Source organism: Hyalella azteca, unplaced genomic scaffold, assembly GCF_000764305.2.
Source record: "Hyalella azteca isolate HAZT.00-mixed unplaced genomic scaffold, Hazt_2.0.2 contig3354, whole genome shotgun sequence".
NCBI classification, from domain to species: Eukaryota; Metazoa; Arthropoda; class Malacostraca; order Amphipoda; family Hyalellidae; genus Hyalella; species Hyalella azteca.
Genome location: NW_025933605.1, coordinates 128,864 through 152,135, shown reverse-complemented (window position 1 = coordinate 152,135; position 23,272 = coordinate 128,864). Strand labels below are relative to the sequence as shown.

At 41.8% G+C, this 23,272-nt stretch overlaps 2 protein-coding genes across 4 annotated transcripts; both read left to right on the top strand.

Moving 5' to 3' along the window:
* Window positions 1-136: 136 nt before the first annotated feature.
* On the top strand, window positions 137-6,536 carry LOC108669399. The gene is made up of 6 exons (XM_018156720.1): window positions 137-335; window positions 865-1,093; window positions 1,211-1,356; window positions 1,497-1,744; window positions 2,421-2,528; window positions 5,889-6,536. Exons 1-6 carry the CDS (start codon window positions 212-214, stop codon window positions 6,069-6,071), a joined length of 1,038 nt encoding a protein of 345 aa, XP_018012209.1. The 5' UTR covers window positions 137-211; the 3' UTR covers window positions 6,072-6,536.
* A 5,098-nt stretch (window positions 6,537-11,634) lies between these two features.
* On the top strand, window positions 11,635-22,789 carry LOC108669405. Of its 3 annotated transcripts, none has more exons than XM_047879576.1 (3): window positions 11,635-11,826; window positions 15,523-15,813; window positions 20,780-22,789. In XM_047879576.1, exons 2-3 carry the CDS (start codon window positions 15,593-15,595, stop codon window positions 22,074-22,076), a joined length of 1,518 nt encoding a protein of 505 aa, XP_047735532.1. In that variant the 5' UTR covers window positions 11,635-11,826; window positions 15,523-15,592; the 3' UTR covers window positions 22,077-22,789. The 3 variants fall into 3 exon arrangements, with proteins under 3 accessions (XP_047735532.1, XP_018012217.1, XP_018012218.1); XM_018156728.2 differs by lacking the exon at window positions 11,635-11,826 and adding an exon at window positions 12,816-13,044; XM_018156729.2 differs by lacking the exon at window positions 11,635-11,826 and adding an exon at window positions 15,019-15,156.
* Window positions 22,790-23,272: the final 483 nt, after the last annotated feature.

Genomic DNA, 23,272 nt, shown 5'->3' with positions numbered 1-23,272 from the left:
GAACAGACTAGATAAAGCTATGCAAAATATATGTACAGACTTGAAATGCCTAGGACCATATCGAACCCGGTGTAAGTTCTTTGCATGATATTTGCTGTCATTTTTTTCCTAACCATTTTTATTACCCTCAGAATTTCAGAAACCAAATAAGAAAAGTCTCTTGAGAGAAATTAGTTCGTTACTTATAATTAGGCTCCTTTATTAGACCAGCATGGCGGCTTGGCAAGTTATGTTGGTTGTGACGCTGTTCAGCGCTCAGACGCGGGCACAGTTCGACTTGTGCTTTACTGACAGCGCCGCTGCCGGCGTGCCAAGCAACGAGTTCAACTTCACAGGTGAGTGACGGTAGAAAGTACTTCACCCTGAGTGAAGTGGGTGTGCAAATGTTTGGATTGGAGGCGCTACACAGGTGAGTTAAATGGGTGCATGGAAGTGCAAATGTTTGGATTGGAGGCGCTGCACGGGTGAGTGAAGTGGGTGCGTGTGTGTGCAAATGTTTGAAGGCGCAAGCGCAACATACTTGATTAATCTGATGTAATGGTGGAATAGACGTCTGTATAAGTCAAGTTTTTAAGTGTATATTAGTATGGGAATTGAGATTACATATACACAAATACAAGCGGGATTAAATATACGTCAGTCTTGCAAGGGAATTCAGTTTTGCATTGTTGCAGCAAGTAAATTGGAATATGTGTACCTAGTCAATTAAGAGTTTTCAGATAAAATTAGTACTGAAAGTACTAATTACGGATGTTACGCCTTATACGTACGGATGTTATAAGGCTTGTTCGTTTAGCTTTGGACGTATGTCGGTTGAATTAAATAGAGATAAGTTCGGCTTATGAGTGCGATACTGCAACTCAGGAGTGGATAACTTCGGGCTGGGCTTGATCCGGGAGCTGAACGAGCACCTGACGGCGACGCAGAAGGCTGGGGACGTCAACCTGCTGGTGTCGCCCTACAGCGTGTGGAGCGCCCTCAGCCTCGCGTTGATGGGCGCCCAGGGCACGACGCTTAAGCAGCTCCAGGACGCCCTCGGGCTTCCCAACACCAAGCTCGGTGCATACAGGACTAAATACGCTCTGGACTTTGTGTGAGTCCTCGTTATTTGATGACTGGCTGTATTATCTACTGTATATATGGTCTGTTATATGACATTATTATCTACTATTGACGCGTAATGGGCTGTCTAATGTCTTCACCCCGGCAGTCTGCGCGCACTGGGTTCAGGGGCCAACGGGAGCCCCGAGCTGCGCCGCGTCGACCGCGCCTACTTTGACCCCAGCGTCAACCTGCGCCCCTGCGTCTCTGACGTCATCCACGACGTTCAGACCCTCAACATGCTGGCCGACCCAGGTGAGGCTTCTTTTCAGATAAAACATAGAACTGCATCATGATTGTACGTCATGGTAACACGCTACTAGAACTGCATTCTGATTGTACGTTATGGTATCACGCCTGTCTCTTATACACATCTAGATGTGTATAAGAGACAGCGCCTGCGTGTCTCACCATGCCTCCTCTCTTTGCACCGCCACGCCTGCGTGTCTCACCATGCCTCCTCTCTTTGCACCGCCGTATAAGTCTCGTCTTCCGTCACCAGAAGCCTGATCTGGACCAGACGCTGGCGAAGCTTTCGCCGTACACGCTGGGGCAGGCCCTGGCTGCCATGAAGCCGCTTCAAGTCAATGTCTCAATTCCCAAGTTCGACCTTGAGGTCAAACTAGAAGATGAACTAGTGCAAGTGAGTGTTTCGAGACAGACATTGAACATTTGGTCATGCCTGTTATTTTTCGCGACTGATTGAGGAACGGCATGAATTGGTGTAAATCATTATTTTAAAACCGAGGTGCAGCCTGAAGTGGAGGTCATCATTATAATAGCCAGATTTCCCATTCAATGAGAGTAATAGATGCAAAGGAACACATAAAAGCCCGCCTGCTACACCACCGGCGCCAATGTTCAGTGTTCAATATAATACGACAGGGTTTAAAATGAGCTCGCGATTAACTTGAACGAAAAGGATTTAATTATTTTCTCAAGCACTTCTGGTGGAATAAATAGCATGTTACAATATTTATCTATATCACTACATGAATAATTTTCCTGTGGAGGAAGAACATGAGCTATTTCGTGATCCTTCCTCCACTGGATACTGTAAGCTTCAGGCCAAGGACCAATTATGTTTCCCTAGCACTAACGTACAAAGGTTTGTTTAGGTAAATTTGTGTTGATTACTCCTCACAAACATCGCTAGCGAAAATAATGCCATGAATGAGCTGTTGACGAACTCGTCAAGCATCTCCCCCTCTTTATTGTTAGCAAAAAGTGAGTTACCTTGCAACCTGATTGGAATAAAACCGTTACGCGACTTGGAAGACGAAACGTGAATGGACTTTCTCCATGCTTGCGCTGAGCAGAGCCTGAAGCAGCTGGGCATCACGGACATGTTCGACCGCACGCGCTCCAACTTCTCCAGCTTCACCGCAGACTCTGGGCCTCTCTTCGTGGATGAAGCCATCCACAAGGTGTGTTACTGATGCTGCCATCCACAAGGTGTGTTACTGATGCTGCCATCCACAAGGTGTGTTGAACTGCATTCTGATTGTACGTTATGGTATCACGCTACTGGAACTGCATTCTGATTGTACGTTATGGTATCACGCTACTAGAACTGTATTCTGATTGTACGTTATGATATCACGCTACTAGAACTGTATTCTGATTATACGTAATGGTAACACGCTACTAGAACTGTATTCTGATATTGTACGTTATGGTATCACGCTACTAGAACTGTATTTTGATATTGTACGTTATGGTAACACGCTACTAGAACTGTATTCTGATATTGTACGTTATGGTATCACGCTACTAGAACTGTATTTTGATATTGTACGTTATGGTATCACGCTACTAGAACTGTATTTTGATTGTACGGTGTGGTATCACGCTACTGGAACTGCATTCTGATTGTACGTAATGGTATCACGCTACTGGAACTGCATTCTGATTGTACGTTATGGTATCACGCTACTAGAACTGTATTCTGATTGTACGTAATGGTATCACGCCACTAGAACTGTATTCTGATTATACGTTATGGTATCACGCTACTAGAACTGCATTATGATTGTACGTTATGGTATCACGCCACTAGAACTGTATTCTGGTTGTACGTTATAGTATCACGCTACTAGAACTGTATTCTGATTGTACGTTATGGTATATATCATGCTATATCATCACTCTCCACTGCTATTGCTTCGTCGAGAGCTAACTACTCTCGACGATGACTGCTTTGAACGGAGCGGTTTCTGCCTTATTGGTAACAGAAGAGAATTTGTTTCATGATTTTGTGCTTCTACTGTCGCAAATTTTTTATAAAAATGCGATTACAGCAGCTCCAAATTGCGTATATGTTTCAAGTTAAAATGCAAACGCTGCAATGCTTGTTGGCCTCAGCAGCTATTGTGTATAGCTTATTAAGAGTTTGAGCTTTAACATATCTTTCACAGTTGATTTCAGACTTTTAATGTTATTGTTTCCGTCTTGTTTTAATTCTTTTTCATGTTTCTAATCATTGATCTCCGAATAATTCTGAAGCTCCCGACGTTTATGCAGCGAATACACTATACATATTTGCCTCCTAATCGCTTTGGCGACAACAGGCTCCCAATAATCAGCCTACCTGATTACAATGAAAAGTTACACGAGCAACAAGCTGCTCATTAAACATTATATTTCAATATTGAAGCGTTATGTCCATCTATACCCATTTTAAATGCATTCATTTAAAAAGTGACGTTATGAAGAGGCTCACAAGTAATCTTTATTGCTTGATAGTTATGATTCCTGAACCTATGTATACCGCAGGTTGCTCTGCAGTAGTGATGATGCCTGAACCTATACCGCAGGTTGCTCTGCAGTAGTGATGATGCCTGAACCTATACCGCAGGTTGCTCTGCAGTAGTGATGATGCCTGAACCTATACCGCAGGTTGCTCTGCAGTAGTGATGATGCCTGAACCTATACCGCAGGTTGCTCTGCAGTAGTGATGATGCCTGAACCTATACCGCAGGTTGCTCTGCAGTAGTGATGATGCCTGAACCTATACCGCAGGTTGCTCTGCAGTAGTGATGATGNTGATGCCTGAACCTATACTGCAGGTGGCTCTGCAGTAGTGATGATGCCTGAACCTATACTGCAGGTGGCTCTGCAGTAGTGATGATGCCTGAACCTATACTGCAGGTGGCTCTGCTGCTAAAATCAACAACGACGTGAGCGTGACGACAGGAGGAGAGATCAGAGACCTGCTCAGCCCTGACAACCTCAGAAGATCGGTCTTCGTGCTGCTCAACGCCATTTATTTCAAGGGCAACTGGCAGACCAAGTTCGACGCAAGAGATACCAAAACGCAGGTCAAACTCAGCGTTTTGCTCCTACCTCGGGGTCTTGGTCTCGTTATTCTACCAGTCAGGGTCTCGTTATTCTACCACTCAGGGTCTCGTTATTCTACCACACAGGGTCTCGTTATTCTACCACTCAGAATATTAGACTTAGTTAGACTATTAATCATCGTTTGAATTAATTGATTAGCTTTTTCCACAGTAGTCACTGCCCTATGGAATTTGAGTCGCGTCTAGATGCCACTATCTTCTAAGTTAAGAAGTTTAATCTTCTGTTCAGTTTCTACTCGTGATCACATCAAGTTAGTTAATTAGAATTAGTGCCACATGATGGATTTGTGGTATCATAAATACATGAAATATTTGCAGGTCTTTTACCGGACAACGGGCGAGCAGGCGACCACGGCCGACATGATGAACCTGCTGGGTAACTTCAACATCGGTGAGTGGTCGTGTTCACAACTGCAGAGGTACCGAAGGTTGGTAAGTCGATGAAAATATCTACGCAATTTTTTCAATTCGTCACCTCACATAATATGAAAAGAATATTTGCCTATGTTGTCTAGCCAGTGAGATGGCGATCGAGATTAAGGTATTATTTTGTGCAGTGAGATCACCGGCTCTAGGTGCTACAGTGTTGCAGCTGCCTTACCACAACAGCAACATGTCCATGCTGATCATGTTGCCAGAGGTTGAGGTGGGTGCCCTCATGTAGCAGATTTGTACTGAGATAAATCGCTTGAAAGACAAAACGCAGGTGGCAATACTCATGTTGGCTTACATTTCTGAGTGTCATTGAACTTTTCATCATCGAAAGACTCATTTAAACTATCACTTTTCCCCCACGACATGAACGTCATTAATACGTGCCTCACCGTGCCTCCGCACTTTTCACCGCCACGCCTGCGTGTCTCACCATGCCTCCTCTCTTTACACCGCCACGCCTGCGTGTCTAACCATACGTCCTCTCTTTGCACCGCCACGCGTGCGTGTCTCACCATGCCTCCTCTCTTTGCACCGCCACGCGTGCGTGTCTCACCATGCCTCCTCTCTTTGCANTTACTGATGCTGCCATCCACAAGGTGTGTTACTGATGCTGCCATCCACAAGGTGTGTTACTGATGCTGCCATCCACAAGGTGTGTTACTGATGCTGCCATCCACAAGGTGTGTTACTGATGCTGCCATCCACAAGGTGTGTTACTGATGCTGCCATCCACAAGGTGTGTTACTGATGCTGCCATCCACAAGGTGTGTTACTGATGCTGCCATCCACAAGGTGTGTCATTGATGCTGCCATCCACAAGGCGTGTTACATATGCTGCCATCCACAAGGTGTGTTACTTATGATGCCATCCACACACCTTGTACCTATGCTGCCATCCACAAGTTATGTACCTGATACTGTATTATAAAGTTTTATATTGGGCAGCCTTAGGCATGTCAAATAATGTTACTTTAATTATCTGGGTTTGAGCAGGCCAAGGTGCGGGTGGACGAGAGCGGCACGGTGGCTGCCGCCGCCACGGCGCTCATGGCCACCAGGAGCGGCGCCAACAGCGCCATCCAGTTCGTGGCCAACCGTCCCTTCCTCTTTCTCATCTACGACAGCCGCGTCAGAGTGACCCTCTTTGCCGGCATCATAAGGAACCCCACCAAATAAACATGCACCATTCAATACAACATTATCATACCAAAGCCGTAAAGGTTCTGACTCCAGAGCGTCTATGTCTCCCAGTACTCTAGCAGCGAAGGAAACGAACTTGGATTTGGGATTGAAATTTGCGAGTTCAGTTCGAACTATTTTGTTTATCAGTACATTCCAATGCACTTCGGTTTGTTTTCTGTGATGTTTTTATACATGACGTTTAGTTGCTTCAAAGGGACAAGTTTTACACGGGCGCCTGTAAGGCAATAGTACCAATTACACGGGCTAGCGTAACAGCCGATATATATCAATGGATAACTTATTTTCCTTCTTGAACTTATTTACTTTCTAAGCTTCCATTTTTATATCTCCCATTCTACCTAATGAAGTACATGGCTTGCGTAGGTCTGTTGAAATCTATTTTGAATTATCTTAAGGAAAGTTTTGTAATCGAGCCGCATTAAACACAAATAAATCTTGCTCACGTGCTTCATTATCAAGGTTGACTTTGATAACTAAGCATTAGGTCGCCGCCCAGTTCTCGAAATTTCCAGAAATGGTCAAGTTTCGAAACTCTTGATGTTCGTAATTGTTTGTTAAGTTCGTGCAAAATTGTCAGTATTAATCCTCAGTGCCATATGTACCGCCACGCCTACTCTGGACATATTCTAATGATCGTATCTGATTAATTGGTATCATTTCCCACAAAATTCAGGCTAATTATACAGACATTTATCAAGTATGTCATCACCTACCGTCCTTTCAGAAAAATATGAAATATTTTTGCCTAATTAACAATGTAGGGTAAACGTATAGGATGAAAACGATTATGATTACAGGTAAATAAAATATTAAAGTACCTGCACCTCAATTTTTAGTGCATTGAGTCGGCCGAAAGCACAGCCTATAGAGTCGGCCGATGGCACAGCCTAGAGTCATAACATAATACTCGTAGCATAACATTGCAGGGTCGGCGCTGAAGAAAGAGGCTCATAACCTGTTGCCGATTCTTGTACTTTTCGTGACCTGTTCACATTAGATCTAACAAGCGGCCTTTGACCAGATCTTTTCGCAACTGACGTTGGTTTGAAATAACTACTGGATGATAACCTGGTCCGATGAGTGCTAGGCAGATCAAGTTTGAACCTATATAGATGCATAACTTTATTTAGTCTGTTTTTGAATACGTTCATAGTCGGAACGTTCCATATTTCGGTGACGCGAAGCAAAAAATCGGCCGATGGCACAGCCTAGAGTCGGCCGATGACACAGCCATGAGTCTGCTGATGACACAGCCAAGAGTCTGCTGATGGCACAGCCTAGAGTCGCCCGATGACACAGCCTAGAGTCGGCCGATGACACAGCCATGAGTCTGCTGATGACACAGCCAAGAGTCTGCTAATGACACAGCCTAGAGTCGGCCAGTGGCACAGCCTATAGTCGCCCGATGACACAGCCTAGAGTCGCCTGATGACACAGCCTAGAATCGGCCGATGACACAACCATGAGTCTGCTGATGACACAGCCAAGAGTCTGCTGATGACACAGCCAAGAGTCTGCTGATGACACAGCCAAGAGTCTGCTGATGACAGCCTAGAGTCGCCCGATGACAGCCTAGAGTCGACCGATGACACAGCCTAGAGTCGACCGATCACAGCCTAGAGTCGGCCGATGGCACAGTCTTGATCCCGACTGTCAGCCGGTGACAAGTCAGCCGGTGACACAGCCTATAGAGTCGGCCGATGACACAGCCTAGAGTCTGCTGATGACACAACCAAGAGTCTGCTGATGACACAGCCTAGAGTCGCCCGATGACACAGCCTAGAGTCGGCCGATGGCACAGCCTAGAGTCGGCCGATGGCACAGCCTAGACTAGAATCAGCCCATGGCACAGCCTATATAGAGTCGGCCGATGGCACAGCAACCTAACCTCAACGAGGATCATCCGCTGGTGTCGGTTTCCCGCGAACACCTGCGCCTCTCGATCAGAGTCATGCCTCGCTGCTATCATCGTATACCTTCTTGCGCAGTATCATTCCCTCTCCATATGCTCCGATGATAGTCATGCCTCGCTGTTATCATCGCATGCCTTCGTGCGTATTATCATTCCCCCCTAAACATGTCCGATGATAGTCATGCCTCGCTGTTATCATCGCATGCCTTCTGGCGTAGTATCATTCCACTCCACATGCTCCGATGATAGTCATGTCTATCTGCTGTCATCATAAGTGTAAAAAGTAATAACATTTACCATTCGGTGTGCGTAGCATCATTCCCTCCAGTTGCTCCGTTGATGAACATATACTACACTGGGCCCTGAGGAATGTTCAAAGATTGTCAGCTGTTAATTTTTCGGCTTCGGGCTTCTTCTTGAGCTATGTAAAGTTATAATTATGTTTCAAATTGTGGCCAGTATTTCTATGTTTTAAGAAGCTGGGAACAAACTTGGAACACTTTACGGCGTAAATTTTCCATTTATATTACCTTGCGAAGAAAATTCGCATCTCAATGCAAAGACGTACAAAAGTTACGTCTTCCGCAGAAATCAACGAGTAAGAGACGTTATTGGTGCTGGCTTGAACCGTTCGCAGACATGAGAGATTAATCGAGTTGAATCTCATTTTAATTTTTTTTTTCAAGTCATAGTTGCGGCGAGGTTAAACCCGGCTTGATTAGTTAATTCTAGTGCTGAATATCAGATGAAAACGAATCAAGGACTTATTTGACGTATCAATACGTGAAAAGGAAAAGGCGATATTGATGAAAACTAAATCATATTTTATCAAACATCAACAATATATATTTCCACCGTATTACCTATGGGAGTTCGACTAAATTATCATTGTAAATCGGACATTATTCAGAAATGACCGATTATCGTAAAATTTGCACCAGCATTCTCCGTAAAATTGTCGCACATTTGCACCAAAACCATACAAGAGTCAGCGGGCGCCTAACGCAACTTTTATTATAATTTATAGGCACCACCACAACAGCAGACAACAGACCGCAGGATGAGAACGTGTACTACCATAAACGCATAGGAAAAGTTCGTGTACAGCTAACAGTACACAGGTTAGTAAGAGTACTGCAAATTGCACGCTCGATAAGTACGTGTTCAGGCAAAAACACGCAGGATTAGTATATGTACATTCAACAGCACGTAGAATAAGTACGAGAACTGCAAAAAGCATACATAGGTACACGTACCATCAACAGCTTGAACGACTGGACATTGGCCAGTTTACAAGCCAGCAGTAGTGTGGCCATGCCACCAGAGTTCAAGAAGTCCCTCCCTGCGTTTACGTAAATATTAGGCACATACTGAGAGTCCCTCAATTTTTTATCAGCACTCTGATGTTATATAATCTATATTGAGCAAAAGTGAGGTAGCCTGACACTTTTTACGACTTGTTTGCTTAGTGGTGAATGAAATAAACATTCAGAGTAGGGAATAAGTGAATGACGCGGGACGGGCAGCGTTGCCAGATGGTATATTTCTATACCAGATTTCACAAATCTGGTATTTTCAGAAGGTGTCTGGTATGAATATTTTAGATCTGGTATATATGCCTTAATCTGGTATTTTTCTGGTATTTTCTGACTTACTGCAAATTTACTGCATTAAGTTCCACCTCTGAAATTTGAACTTAATCCAGCGTTGGCGTGGATTATATTATTATTTATATACTGTAGATTGCCTTCAGAGCGGCGCGATTAGAGCTTTCCCGCCATTTTTGGAACCGCAAGTTTACCGCTTGATGAAATAACCCCGATCTAATTGTTAACATTTAACAAAAGTGCTTAGTGCAATATGAACACGAGAGTGATGATCCTTGATTGATTACTGATCAGTGATGATATGGAACAAGACGAGTGAGGTTGTCGAACCGACCTCTGCGACGCAGGCTCCACCATTTTTGTTTGGTGGTTTTGAATTCTAGAGTGCCACTTATTGGAGTGCCACTTGAATTCGGGGGTGCCATACAATATTTCACTGATCTTGAAAATCATCATCCATTCACAGAACTGGCTGCCTACTGCACCACGTGTCTACTTTGACCAGGTCTCCAATGCATTCGTGGAGTGAATGTTTTCACAAGTCACCTATGTGAAAAACAAGTAACGAAATAAAATTTCATTTTTTCTTTTTCTAACCAACGTTTCTGACGAATAGTTTCATTAAATTTGGAGGTATTAGTCAGTTTTCAAACAATAGAATTTCTGGTATATTTCTGGTATTTTGAGCTAGGCAATCTGGTATTCTCGCAGAGAAAAAACCTGGCAACACTGGGGACGGGAGTCGCGCAGTCGAGCTGAGGACGTTGCGAAGTAGGGACGCGTAGCAAAGAGCTCTACAAAGTCATAAAACCGACTGTATGTGGGTAGTCTGATTGAGAAACTTTGAGTGTACAATAACGTTTCTGTTGTAATTTTGATAACTTGTTTGTTGAAATTATAGAGTGAAATCATTTGTTGGAGCAGGGCATGTTATGTCTGAAAATCTGATACTAATTAATGAACACGAGTGTCACTGACGTGTTTGTGATTATCGCAACGTGATGCTGTAAAATTAAATGTTATTGACACTAGACAATATTTTCAACGTGTCGATGAACACAGTTTCAGAAAATAAAATATAAAACGCTGTATTGAATTCTTAGTTCAATAAACTTGCTATAATTAATAATTACGTTCATTGACGTTAACCTATGCTACCGTTGCCACGCACTATGCATCATAGGTATGATGAAGAATTGCATTTCCAAGTTCCAGCCTTCCTCAAACTCTTGACTTAGATTTCAAGTTTTTTTTCCTTTCAAATAAATTCTTTCTTGGCACTAGCCTTGGACAAGTGTAGGTACTTGTGTAGCATTACTTTAATTAAAATAATTACTATCATCACACTGATTGAATTGTTAACTTTGCATCAATCCATGTTGCGCTGGTATGATACAAAACTTTTCAAACTAATCGAACAACTTGTCCTATTAGAAGTTGCTCGACTTGAAGCATCTTGACAGAGCAGGGACCATACTTTCAAAACTCGCTAAGTGAACGTAAGTACTTACGCTCTATTTTCTTGTCTATGATTGGTGGATTTTGCTTGAAAGGCCGTCAATGATTGGCTGATGAACTTACGATCTCTTAACTTTTTTTGAATGTATAGGCCCAGAGATGTAGAGTGCGACTGGCGGGAGTGCGAGACCTGTTGCACGAGAGCGGAGAGCCTAACTGACAGACTCGAGAGTCGCCGGTTTTAATTCACTGCACCTAACTTACCAATCATAAAACTGGTAGTTTTTTGTGTTCCACTGCTCAAAAGACAATTACACAGCTTTTGAAATTCTATGTGAATCTACCTTTTAAAATTTATATTTGAGGTGCATCATTAACGGTCACAGTTTCAGTACTGTTGTGACTCCTGTCCCTGGCGGTACCTACCCAAAGAGTTAGGCAAACTACTAAATTAGAGCCAAATTAATTATCTCAGCTTTATTACATGCTTTGATGCATGTTTGTCACGAATAAACTTTCGAATTGTCAATGAAGTTGTTTTAATGGAATGTTTTCTCAGGGGATTATAGCAGCGTGATTATTCTCGTACGCTCACCTTGGGGCGAATTTTCATAGCACGTTTTCCACGCACAATTTTGACAAATCGAAACCCTCTTGAATTAATTAACGATGAAGCTATGTGTTCACAATTTGCTCATGCGAGCGTTGTCTGAATTTCTTTCCCATTCGATTTCAATTAAAGCGCAAAACGGTAAGTTTTAGTACGTTTTTTTACGCACAATTCTGACAAATCATAGCCGAAATTGACCTAATTAACAACGAAGCTATTTATTCACAATAGCGCTGTTGGAATTATCCGCACCTTTTTCTCTTAGGATTTGTCTTCAGATAGTTCTTAAATTCTAATATGTGTAGGCGCTTGAATTTTAGGTTTATTTACTAACTTCTTTATTGAAAGATTGCTACTAGTGCTATAAGAGCTGAATTTTTCTTAACATGGAAAATCTTTGCTTATGGATTTCTTATGGAATTACTCTAAAATATTTATTACTAACACGTTCGTTTTGTAACTGGTGCGCAAAACAGTTCAGAATTTATCTGTATGGTAAAACGACTGACGTATGTCTGTACAGCGTTCGTCAAAGATTACACTGAATTGACCAATCACTGGTTGAAGAACTTGCAATAAATAATTATTTTCTGTTCTGCCGAGAACATAGAGCGCACCATGAAGAAAGGTATGCTGGTGCATGAATCAATTAACGCTCCGAGGTATGTGTCACTATTAACTTTGACCAGAGTTCGACACAAGATGCTCATGCCAGGCTAAATATTGGTTGCAATGGACAAGGTCGGGTGGTAAAATCCAGCTCGTCTGGGTTAGGGTGTCGTCTATTTGTGGCCTCACGAGTCACTTTACTTTTGGTGTCGTAAATGAGCAGACAAAGCCAACAAGTTTCCAGGCAACAATCTCACCGACGAACGAAGCAGCTTGGCACCTCAGCCCTTCGTCTCTGTCATTACGTCTAAAAGATGTGTCAGAGGATGCCAATACCATTGATGACGGTTCATGTATCTTTAGACAATGGGTTAACTTTGTCTACTGAAGATAACTGGAGTTAACATGTCACTGAATGAATTACCTTGTGGCAGTCACGATATGTTTGTAGACGAATGGTTAGGTGTGTCTATAAAACTGTAACATCAATACATACGTAAACGCTTTTCTTTCTGACAGAAAATCTATACCTAAAAATACAAGTATTTTGAGCCAAAAGCAAAGAGAACTTTTCCAGTGAATTCTGTACGATATCAAGTCAAAGGAAAGCAGGAACTAAATTATTAGAAATCTGTGATAAATTCCGCGTTAATGCGGTTAAAGTTGCACTACAAAAAATGAAGAAAGCCACATCAGACACATGGTTTTTCTTGGCGGTAAATAAGCTGTCAGGAGGTCGCCAGATGTCAGGTGAAGTTAATTATTAATGTGGACGCTAATAGCGCGGTAAACTCATTGAATTAAAATGAATTTCTTTAGTTATGTGCAGGACGTTATGTTTTTTGGTCAAACTAACTTTGACGGATCGAAGACACATAGCTGCCTCTTCAGGCTAATTGGTGCGTCTAGTGGACGGTCTGAGGTCACTTCAGTCTCATGTCAGAACTGCAATTTAGCGAAGGAAGTTTGGATACAGCCCGCTGTGTTTTTAATGTTAGAATTTATTTCGATTAATTTTCTCCGTCTTGAAACACGCCATATCGAGATCCTAGTTAAAGGTCTGATTATTTGAAATGTAAATAATAGAAGCGCATCAGAGCTGTTACTTCGATTTCTATTAGTATTTAACGATTCAGAATATTATTCTGCATTATTTAGTATTTAGAGCAATACGAAGAATATCTTTGCATTCAATTGTTATATGTCCCCATGTAGGGTCGTTTTCTGTCGTGTTATCTTTACTTTTTATATTCTAGCACTCAAATTGCCGCCCTAATTGATAACCGAGCTCGTTCTGTCGAAGGGACTTCGAGCTGCGGCCTCTTTTCGTCGATTTGAGAGTTCAAAAGCAGTGATGCTACGGTCAAAATATTGCCAGCTATCGTAGGCATTGCTTGCTGAAGCGGGTCGCTTTCTGAAGGCCCATCAAATTGTGGTTGTTGACGCGGACTGGCCGAGCTCGCTTGTCCTCGCATACAATCGGGCTTGTTAGTGATCTATAACCGCCACCTTGTTTCCAGCGACCTCACTGAAAACAAGTGAGGCGATATGAGTGAAGACAAGTGAGGAAAAAATAAAAATAGTGTGTCCCGGCAATTGAACAAAAATATTGTCACGCGGCATGTATTTTAAATGTCTGAACGGCCCGACCTATCGGAATGCAATAGGTTTCATTTCAAAAACATGATTGAAAAAGTACGCTTATTTTTTTCACAACATATGCGTGCAAGCCGAGAAGCTTCTAGGTGTGCACGGTGATAAGCATCATCAGTAATTTAATCACGGGGATTTCCTATTACATTCAATATATGCGAGTCGATTGGCGGGGGTAGTCAAAAGTATTGTTGCGATCAAAGGTGGGTAAAATTAGCTGCTTACCCGGATTTCATTTACTACTTCAAACCCAGTAGTAAATTCCCTGCATATATAAATGACCGAAGGAAATTTTCCTCGAATCAGAACGCATAATTAGTACCGGCCTTTACGATGCAAGATGACGGTCTCTCATCAAGCTTTCATTAATCATTACTGCTATCCGCACTACAGTTCGAGTCGCCCTCTGTTGATTCAGTCGAACGCGTGCAGGCTGCGACCTATGAAGCAAGTCTGCATCTAGGGGCCTATACCGCGACGAGGGGGCATTCGATTTTCCTATCACGGTTGAATTTCAGAGGTAACGGGAATGAATTGACCATACCTCAAAATTATCTAGTTAATCCTCACTCATATAACAAAGAGGAAGCGTACATTAAGTGCGACTAGAAGAGTTTAGATGAGGAACGATTACAGTGCATGCAATTAACGTACACACCAACTGTGTCTGTGGAAGTGTAGATGAGCATTGAGCAGGGAGTAAAGTGCATTTTTAAATTAACACAGCTGTATGCACTAACTGTTACTGTAGATTTGTCTATGAGCAGCGAGTGTAGGCATGCAATGAACACAGCCATACGTACACTAACTGCGACTGTTCTTAAGTGAGTTATTACTAACTTGTTCGTTACATACACTAGATATTCAGTGTACACAAGTTGGCCTCGGTCGTCATGCCAGGCGATCATGAGCACAGAGCTCCGTTATATCGTGGGGACTAGCCGTGTCATATTGCTTTCATTTGGTATTTTGTTTACACAAGGTATTGCAATTATTACAGCAGCGGCTAGTAAATTATATAAATTTCAGCCATCTGACTAAAGATTATCTGAAAGACAAAGAATGATATGATATGAATGAACTTTGATTGAATCTATCAAAGATAGATTCAATGAAATGATAGAGCTGTGTAATTTACTAGAGGCTTTTAAATCATTTAAATGGAATATAGTGGCAGCAGCTGCTGAGCGCTATGCAAACTGCGTGCAAGTAAGCAATTACTCTCAGTATATATTAACAGTAATTCAACGATTACACGGGCAAAACTATGTTTGTTTGGCATTTAATTCTTCAAGATTGTTTGTTGCAACGATGCCCTCCCTCTTAATGTTCGCTATTGAAAAAAAATTTTTTGATAATGATATAATCGGTATTAGCATCGTTTCTCGATGTTACGTTGAAAACTAACCTTAAAGTCAGGTTGTGTCTCTTTGTATCTAAATTTGCCCAATGAAAAATATTTAGGTATGGAGTTTTATTAACTAAAGAGTATTCTTTAATACTCTTAAAAAGAGTATTGATTAATTGCTTCGGCGCCTGGTTAGCCGCAGTATTAATTATATTTCCTTTCAACAGGTTAGCAGTATCGTGGATACTCGACATTCATATATAGCCAAGTCAAATCTTGACGCCTTCGCTTTCCTTGATGCACCAGCTCGGCACAAACTGCTCTCTCCTACAAGACGGTAGATCCTTCTTCAACCTTTCTTCCACTACTCGTCCCGACCTTCAATCCCCAGACCATGACTCGCACTTGCATGCGGTCTACATGGTGGGCTTCCCTACCTTCATCGCCGTGGGTATACTGGCGAACATCATCGACCTCTGGGTGCTGTCACAGCCCTCCATGCAGGGCATTGCCTTCAGGTTAGTTGTTGTTGTTGTAATTGCCCATCCTGGTATTGGCGATTAGGTAAGGGAGGGGGTAATGGGTCAGTTTTTCCTGGCACTTAGTGCCACTGGTAGTTCCACGACCATCACTGGCTCGCTGACCCGCCAGAACCATTTTTTAATTACACCACACCCTGGACAAGCCAGGTACTGTTATCAACCAGGTTATCAACCAGAGTTGGATGAATGGCTGAGTTGACCAATGAGCTGAGCTTCCCGAAAGAACTTGTCCTCAGTGGGACTCGAACCCGGGAGCTGGGTGCGAGAGACAGTCTCTCACAACTGCACCCGCTTCAGGTTAGTCGACGTCATCGATTGTTTGAAGCTTATTAATTAAAAGGCTTTTCAATCAAACGTAATGAAAATTAAGTGTCTCACTTCCAAGTGAGCAACAAAATTTAATTTTTTAAAGAAGTTAGAAGATTAAAATATACTGAATATAAGTAAGTCCCAAGCGTTTGTGGCTCATTCTTCACTGATTTATTTTGTGGCTAGAAAACAATGCTTTGTTGTACGTCTGAAGTGATGGCTGACCATAGTGCTCGCAGCAATATATTTGAACTGAGACTTTTCATTAGGACCAAAAAATTCAAAATAAACACTTTATTAGATTTCATTAATGGTCGATGTCGTGTAGTACGACTGCCTTCGGGAACTTCGAGCACGATTCACATTGTGTAATTTGACACGGGAACGTGAGTCAAGGACCTTCTTCGCATACAAATTTCTGTCATAGGGAGTCGAGGAAACTTAATTCATTGGGTTCGGCTCACATTAGCTGAACCATTTGAGGTTGCCATTTGATCACTTTGCCCCACGTCTGCTTACCCTTCAATTGAACAAATTGTCATTTTTAGCGAATTTTCTCATTTATGGAAAAAAGGCGCTATTGTGCTCGTCATGTCCGTCCGTGACTCATGTCCGTCCGTCCGTGAATTCACTTCACGGACGGACGAGAAATTTATGTGCTCTCTGTCACTCACTGCAGTGAGTACTGATTTATTTTTTTTCAATATTTCTTATGTTCATTTGCAATATCAGTCAATTTTTAAATTTATTAATTACCAAACGAGACTAATTACGAAGCGTATATTTCACCTGTTAGACACATTTATTCAGCTAGAGTGATGTTAAAATATTAATAAAATAACGGCGGTGTGGCCTCAATTACCACAATAACCTGTTTGCTGCTATTAGCTGACGAACTTAACTGGAATTTTTCCTTTGTTGTTGCTGCTGCGTTTTTGACCGATTTGTGACAGCAATCATTTATCATTTCTGCAGGTTTGAAATAAGTTTTGCTGTCCATAATTCCGTTCTTACTGAAGTTTTCCCCTGTATACATTGTGAGATCAAGAAAGTTCAGCTCCTGATTGCTGATTTCTATTGTAAATTTTAGTGACTCGTGTATCTTGTTGATATTCTCCAGAAAGCTTTGGAGATCATTCTCACCTGCTTCGCTCAGGATGAAAATGTCATCTCGTTTGTAAAGGATGGGACACCCAAGAGACATGCAGCTGCCTTACGCCCCGCTTATTGTTTATAGAGAATCCCACGCCAAATGAGGCTCAACGGTTTTGTTATTATGATTATGTTATTTGATTATTATGATTATATTATGTTAACTGGAATTTTTCCCTTGTTGTGGCTGCTGCGTTTTTGGCTGATTTGTGACAGCAATCATTTATCATTATAACCTTTATTTATAATTTTTACAGTTTTCTCCTTAATTTGTAAATAAATGAAGTCAACATGTAATCAAGTCACGATTTCCGTCTACCTCGTTATTCGTGAACGAGTCTCATGAGTTCACTAAATTGCATGAACCTTATTTTTTCACCCTGTAAAAATCGAACGAATATCATGCATTTTTTCGTGTAGCATGGGCTAGTCGTGTTACGCATCGTTCTCCTGCCACTTATTTCTGGCGCTCAAAATTGCGCTCATTTTTCGCGTTTGTTGAGGCGAGCCTCGGCTCCTCTCAGGTGAGCTTTATATCAGCGCGACCTGGGCTCGGGTTACGGTCTTCCAATCACTGCCGCCGGAATACCATTGAGTTATTGTTGAATCGCTAAGATGCAACGATGTCAATAGCTTATACTCAGGCTTGACGCAGGACTAAGATATGCCTGACGTCATATCTCGGTGCAAACGTCGGGAGAACGTGCAACTCTTTTCTGCCTTAAGAGTCTGCGCTAGCACCGCGACCGCCTGCACTGATTCCTAAGCATTTCTTTCTATGATGATCGCGCGTAACTTTTATCTTGTATGCGATTAGCGCATGAAATTTTGATACTAACTAATCTATTTATATTTTGTTGCATTGCAAATTGAAAAATAATGACCACAAAGGAAATCTGAATTGTATTCTATTAAGTTCTGAATTTTGCTAATTTTCTCCAGTATTCCGTATAGGAAATATTTCACTGTCAAAATTTCTTTTTCACATATATTTCGCACTGTAAATTAATATATTACAAACACGGGGTGACAGTTCCTGCGACTAACAGTTTCTTTTAAAGGTCTAGAATCAAGGAATGAGAAGTCTAAAACCCTCGGCTGTCGGCAGAAGGCTGATTTATGAGGTTGTCTGGAGCCAGTGCAAAGAAATGGCCACCTGAAAACTACTCGATTTCTTGCGGATGGTGCTGCGATACAAGTTTGGCATGCCAAGTATCGTCGCTTCTTGACTGACGTATGACGTTATAATGTTAACTTATTATGCCAAGTACTTATATCGTTGCTCCTTGACAGACGGAGAACGTTTCACAGATAACCTAAAATGCCAAGTTTCGTTGCTCATTAACTGACGCTAACGGATATCACTATACTCGTAGATATATCTGCGTCTGAAACAGAGTTCTAAGAGAACTCATTGGCTGATATTATACGGTAAAAGTACGGATATACTCACACGCTACAACTGGAAGGACAAGTTTTATAGTGTACAGCTTGAGTTTTACACATGTAAACCCTAAGTGAAAACTATGGCAGGAACACGAGCGCAAACCAAGTTTGTGAAAAGTCTCCGAGAAAATATACATTCTGGGCAGAAAAACCTGCTGGGGCAAATCCTACGTACACTCAGGAAAATTGATAGGACAGATTGTCTAAATAATGACACACTTTCTGCGTGAAGCACTGACACATCTTTGTTTCTTACCAAACTAGAACAGAATGACAAACACACGGGCGAAAAGTGATCCGTTATTTGTCCAAAATCCCATTTATTTCTCTGAGTGTACCTGTGCCGTGCTGTGCTGTGACGAGAAGAAGAGTGAGGAGGAACGCTGCTGCGTGCCCGCGGTGTGGGGTATTCTGTTGATACCTTCTAGTGTAACACGCGTTACATGACACGTATCTCGTCACGAGCGACACATGACACGTATCTCGTCACGAGCGACACATGACACGTATCTCGTCACGAGCGTCACATGACACGTATCTCGTCACGAGCGTCACATGACACGTATCTCATAATGAGCGTCACATGACAGGTATCTCGTCACACGTCAGGTATCTCGTAACGAGCGTCAAATGGCACGTATCTCGTCACATGACACTTATCTCGTAACGAGCGTCAAAGACACGTATCTCGTCACGAGCATCACAAAATAAACTTCACATAACACGAGTCGGAGATGTCAACGTAAACACAAGTCGTATAGTCAGCGTCACGTAACGAGCCTAACATCACACGCATCAAACAAGTCACGCACTAGTATATAACACATGTCTCATACTGGTATATAACACAAGTCATGCACTAGTATATAACACAAGTCTCATACTAGTATATAACATAAGTCTCATACTAGTATGTAACATAAGTCTCATACTAGTATATAACACAAGTCACGTACTAGTATATGTATAACACAAGTCACACACTAAGTATATAACACAAGTCACATACTAGCAAATACACAAGTCTCATACTAGTAAATAGCACAAGCCTTATAAACCTAGTCACGTAACAAAATTCACAAAACACATAGTATAAGTCAACTCGTATGGCACGAGTCACGTAATACCAGTCACAATCACAACTCATATGATGGTGTTGCGTGATACCAGTCATAGTACGTAATACCAGTTACAATCACAACTCATGTGATGGCGTTTCGTAACACCAGTCATAGTCACGTAACAACAGTCACAAAACGCAATTCATTTGACATAAGTCACGTAACATCAGTCACACTACCCAAGTCGCATTACACAAAAAACAATACAAGTACATCATTTCGTACAATAGACGAATGCAAGGACATGGCAGTTGCTGGGAAGGTATCGCGGCCGACTTGGAGCTCTTTATTTAACTTCTATGTTTTCTCGCGCGAAACAAAGAGTCGACGAAGACTTTCATCTGTAGTCGGCGATTCGAACTCAATAAACAAGAGGAAATTCTACCCTCAATCCTGTGTTTATTTATTGTTATTGAGTTGTAAATTAATACATCAACAGATCGCACAATGTTTTGATCATGATTGAATGACGGAAGACCGGCAGTGTGGTCTATTAAGGGGACATTAAACCTTTTGTTGGGGAAGGATCAAAGTGATGACTTAATGAATATAACCCCGAACCTATTTATAATAACAATGAGACGATGAAATTTTCGTCAGAAAAATTGTTATCATACTCTGTTGTAGGAAAATTATTCCTACTACTATGTACCACTTGTTATCATACTACTATGACGATAAAATAATTAAGCGTCAAGCATTTCCAGAAAACATTTGACTACCTTAACCTAAGCCATGATTGACGTCTCCACATTCTGTTATACAAGCTACTTTGCTTGAAGTTGTCAATCTAGGATCGTACTATAATTGTAACTCGCTTAATTAAGTATCCGTAGCGGCCTATCTCTTGTCTGTAATTGGTGGGACTATTTTTAATCGAATGTTCATTGAACTAACTAGGTTTTTGATTGCAGGTACTTGGCGCGACTTGCTGCCTCTGACTTACTCTACCTGCTGTTCAACATTCCCTTCTGTCTGGAGGAATTCGCCCTAACCTCAGACGGCTTGCCAGTGACCGAGTCTGCCGCCATCTACTACGCCTACATCGCGGTGCCAGTGGTGAATTTCTTCCTCACGCTCAGTGTTTACATTGTAGTGTGGCTCTCATACGACCGCTGGCTCGCCGTCTGCTATCCGCACAAATTCTCAAGTCAACAAACCCTCGTTGTCGTCTACAGACGATGTATAGCAACGTTCCTGGTGACTTTCGCCATATACGTTCCGTGTCCGCTCAGGCAAACGTACTCATGTTATGCGTCGTCTGGTGACATACCAGCTTGTTGTATATACGAGAGCGAGTACATGAATCAGAAATGGTATTATTTTTACGAGTTTGGCAGGGAAGTTTACTCACGCTTTCTCCCTGGGATATTAATAACAGCTTTTAATATGGCAATAATTTGGACTTTGCGACTGGCAAAACGAAATAAAAATTGTCGTCCCACTTCGCAAGTTGTGCAAGACTTTCAACGACGCAGGCCAATTGAAGCCATTTTTGGCAGAAGCAAGAGGCAGGATGATTCGGGCCAAACGGCAATTTGCATTGGATTGCATCACCTTAGTTTGAGCTGTTGCGACAACGCCGCGTCCAGTCCCGTGCTGCTGGCCAAACTTGAGCAGGAGTCGGTGCAGTGGAAAAGAGCGAGTGATACAGGAAAACAAGAAAAGGAAGTAAATAATATAGAAGACGAGAAAAGGGCAGCAATCGATGTAGATGGTCAAGAAAAGGAAGCCACTAGTGTAGATAGCCAAGAAAGAGATGTAGGTATAACTCACAGCTCTCAAAGTTCGTTCGGAAAGTTTTCGGAACATCATCGCCAGGATAGAATCGTGCGTCATTGTAGCGTGATCCCGATCCGCCCTCTGCGAACAAGTCTTCATTCTAACCAGAGCAAGACTTCCAAGAAACAGAGAGGAAGCTACATAATTGTTAACGAGAACCGTAACGATCGAGAGGTTTGTTTGGTGTTCCTCCTGCTTGCTATCACGGTTTTCTTCTACATCTCCTCCTTCCCCAGCGCATTGTACAAAATAATTCCCCTGAACGACGATAAGCAGCATAAGCAGCCTGTGAACACATTTCGAGCGGTCGCCGATGTGCTCGAAGTCTCTGGTCACGTTTTCAATTTTTTTCTCTACTTCCTCCTGAGTCCAGAATTCCGTAAAACTCTATTGCTCCTCATTCCTAGATTAAGCTGCCAAGATGCGTGAACTCAAAAATTCTAATGACATCCTTAATCAAATTTCGTCAATTCAGTTTATTTTTGTAAAATTACTAAAGTATCAAGTACTAATGCCATCAAATTTGTTCCACTAAATAGAAACCCCGTTTATATAGCTTTAATGCCCCTTACTTTAGTTCGTGAAACTGTATACATATTAGATTGTATCATGAAAGTTAAAAAAATGAATTTAAGATTTAAGTTGCTATTATATGTCTTGCCAATGCGTGGACAATCATAAGTATTCTTGTGGGTAACTTGTACAACACGGATTTACATCAAGACCTATTGGTATAGTTTTCTTGCAGTTCATCCAGCCAGCAATTCTCCTCCTCAGTGGTCATTCAACTCCATTATTCTGCTAATTTATTTATTTTTTTTTAAATAAATATATACACTCAAATAAAGCGGTAAATATGAATAATATTTTTATTCTAGATGTATAGGATGCGTGAAACGTGCTTATAATTAAGTCGCATTGTAAACCAGCCTTGTGCAAGCTTCTTAATGTTAGTCTGCTTTCTGCCAAGACGCGCAGTGCGGAAAGCGTGTTCATGTACAATACGAAGGTTGCGTTATTTGTGGCATATATTGGATCCGTAAAGGATAAGATAAAAATTCAAGTTGAATACCGTTGGTTTCGCTAGATCAATATCCAAAAAAATATAACTCAGTACTCACTGCAGTGAGTGACAGAGAGCGCATTTTCTCGTCGACGAAAACGTGAAGTCACGGACGGACAGACAGACGGACATGGCGAGCACAAATAGTGCATTTTTTCCATAAATGAGAAAATGCGCTAAAAGTAAAATTATTCTTTAATACGAGAAACTTCTCTCAAGTATTGCAAAAGTCTATGTAAATAGAGGGAGTTGAAATCGCCCGCAGAAAATATTAAGTATTTCTAAAGAACAGTCGGACATTTAACATTTATTGAAGCACACATATATTGCTGAACTTTTGATATGGATGCCACAATCTTCTTACGTTATGCTCCTTGAAATTAAATATTTATTCGTAAAAACGATAAATGTTGGCACCCATACTGGGGCATCTGAGAGATATGACGGCATCGGTAATCTATTTGAATGTGTATGGCGGGCAGAAAATGAATATCAGTCGAATACTCGAACTCAACCTGTTTTTGCAGTTGCATTTGTAGGTCTAATATAATCTCAGGCATTT

Bases quoted from the DNA above. Each gene is read 5' to 3' on its own strand.
- LOC108669399 (XM_018156720.1), top strand. From the start codon at position 212: ATGGCGGCTTGGCAAGTTATGTTGGTTGTGACGCTGTTCAGCGCTCAG. The intron at 1,094-1,210 runs GTGAGTCCTCGT...TCACCCCGGCAG, and splicing joins AAATACGCTCTGGACTTTGT to TCTGCGCGCACTGGGTTCAG. The intron at 1,745-2,420 runs GTGAGTGTTTCG...TGCGCTGAGCAG, and splicing joins TAGAAGATGAACTAGTGCAA to AGCCTGAAGCAGCTGGGCAT.
- LOC108669405 (XM_047879576.1), top strand. From the start codon at position 15,593: ATGCACCAGCTCGGCACAAACTGCTCTCTCCTACAAGACGGTAGATCC. The intron at 15,814-20,779 runs GTTAGTTGTTGT...TTTTGATTGCAG, and splicing joins ATGCAGGGCATTGCCTTCAG to GTACTTGGCGCGACTTGCTG.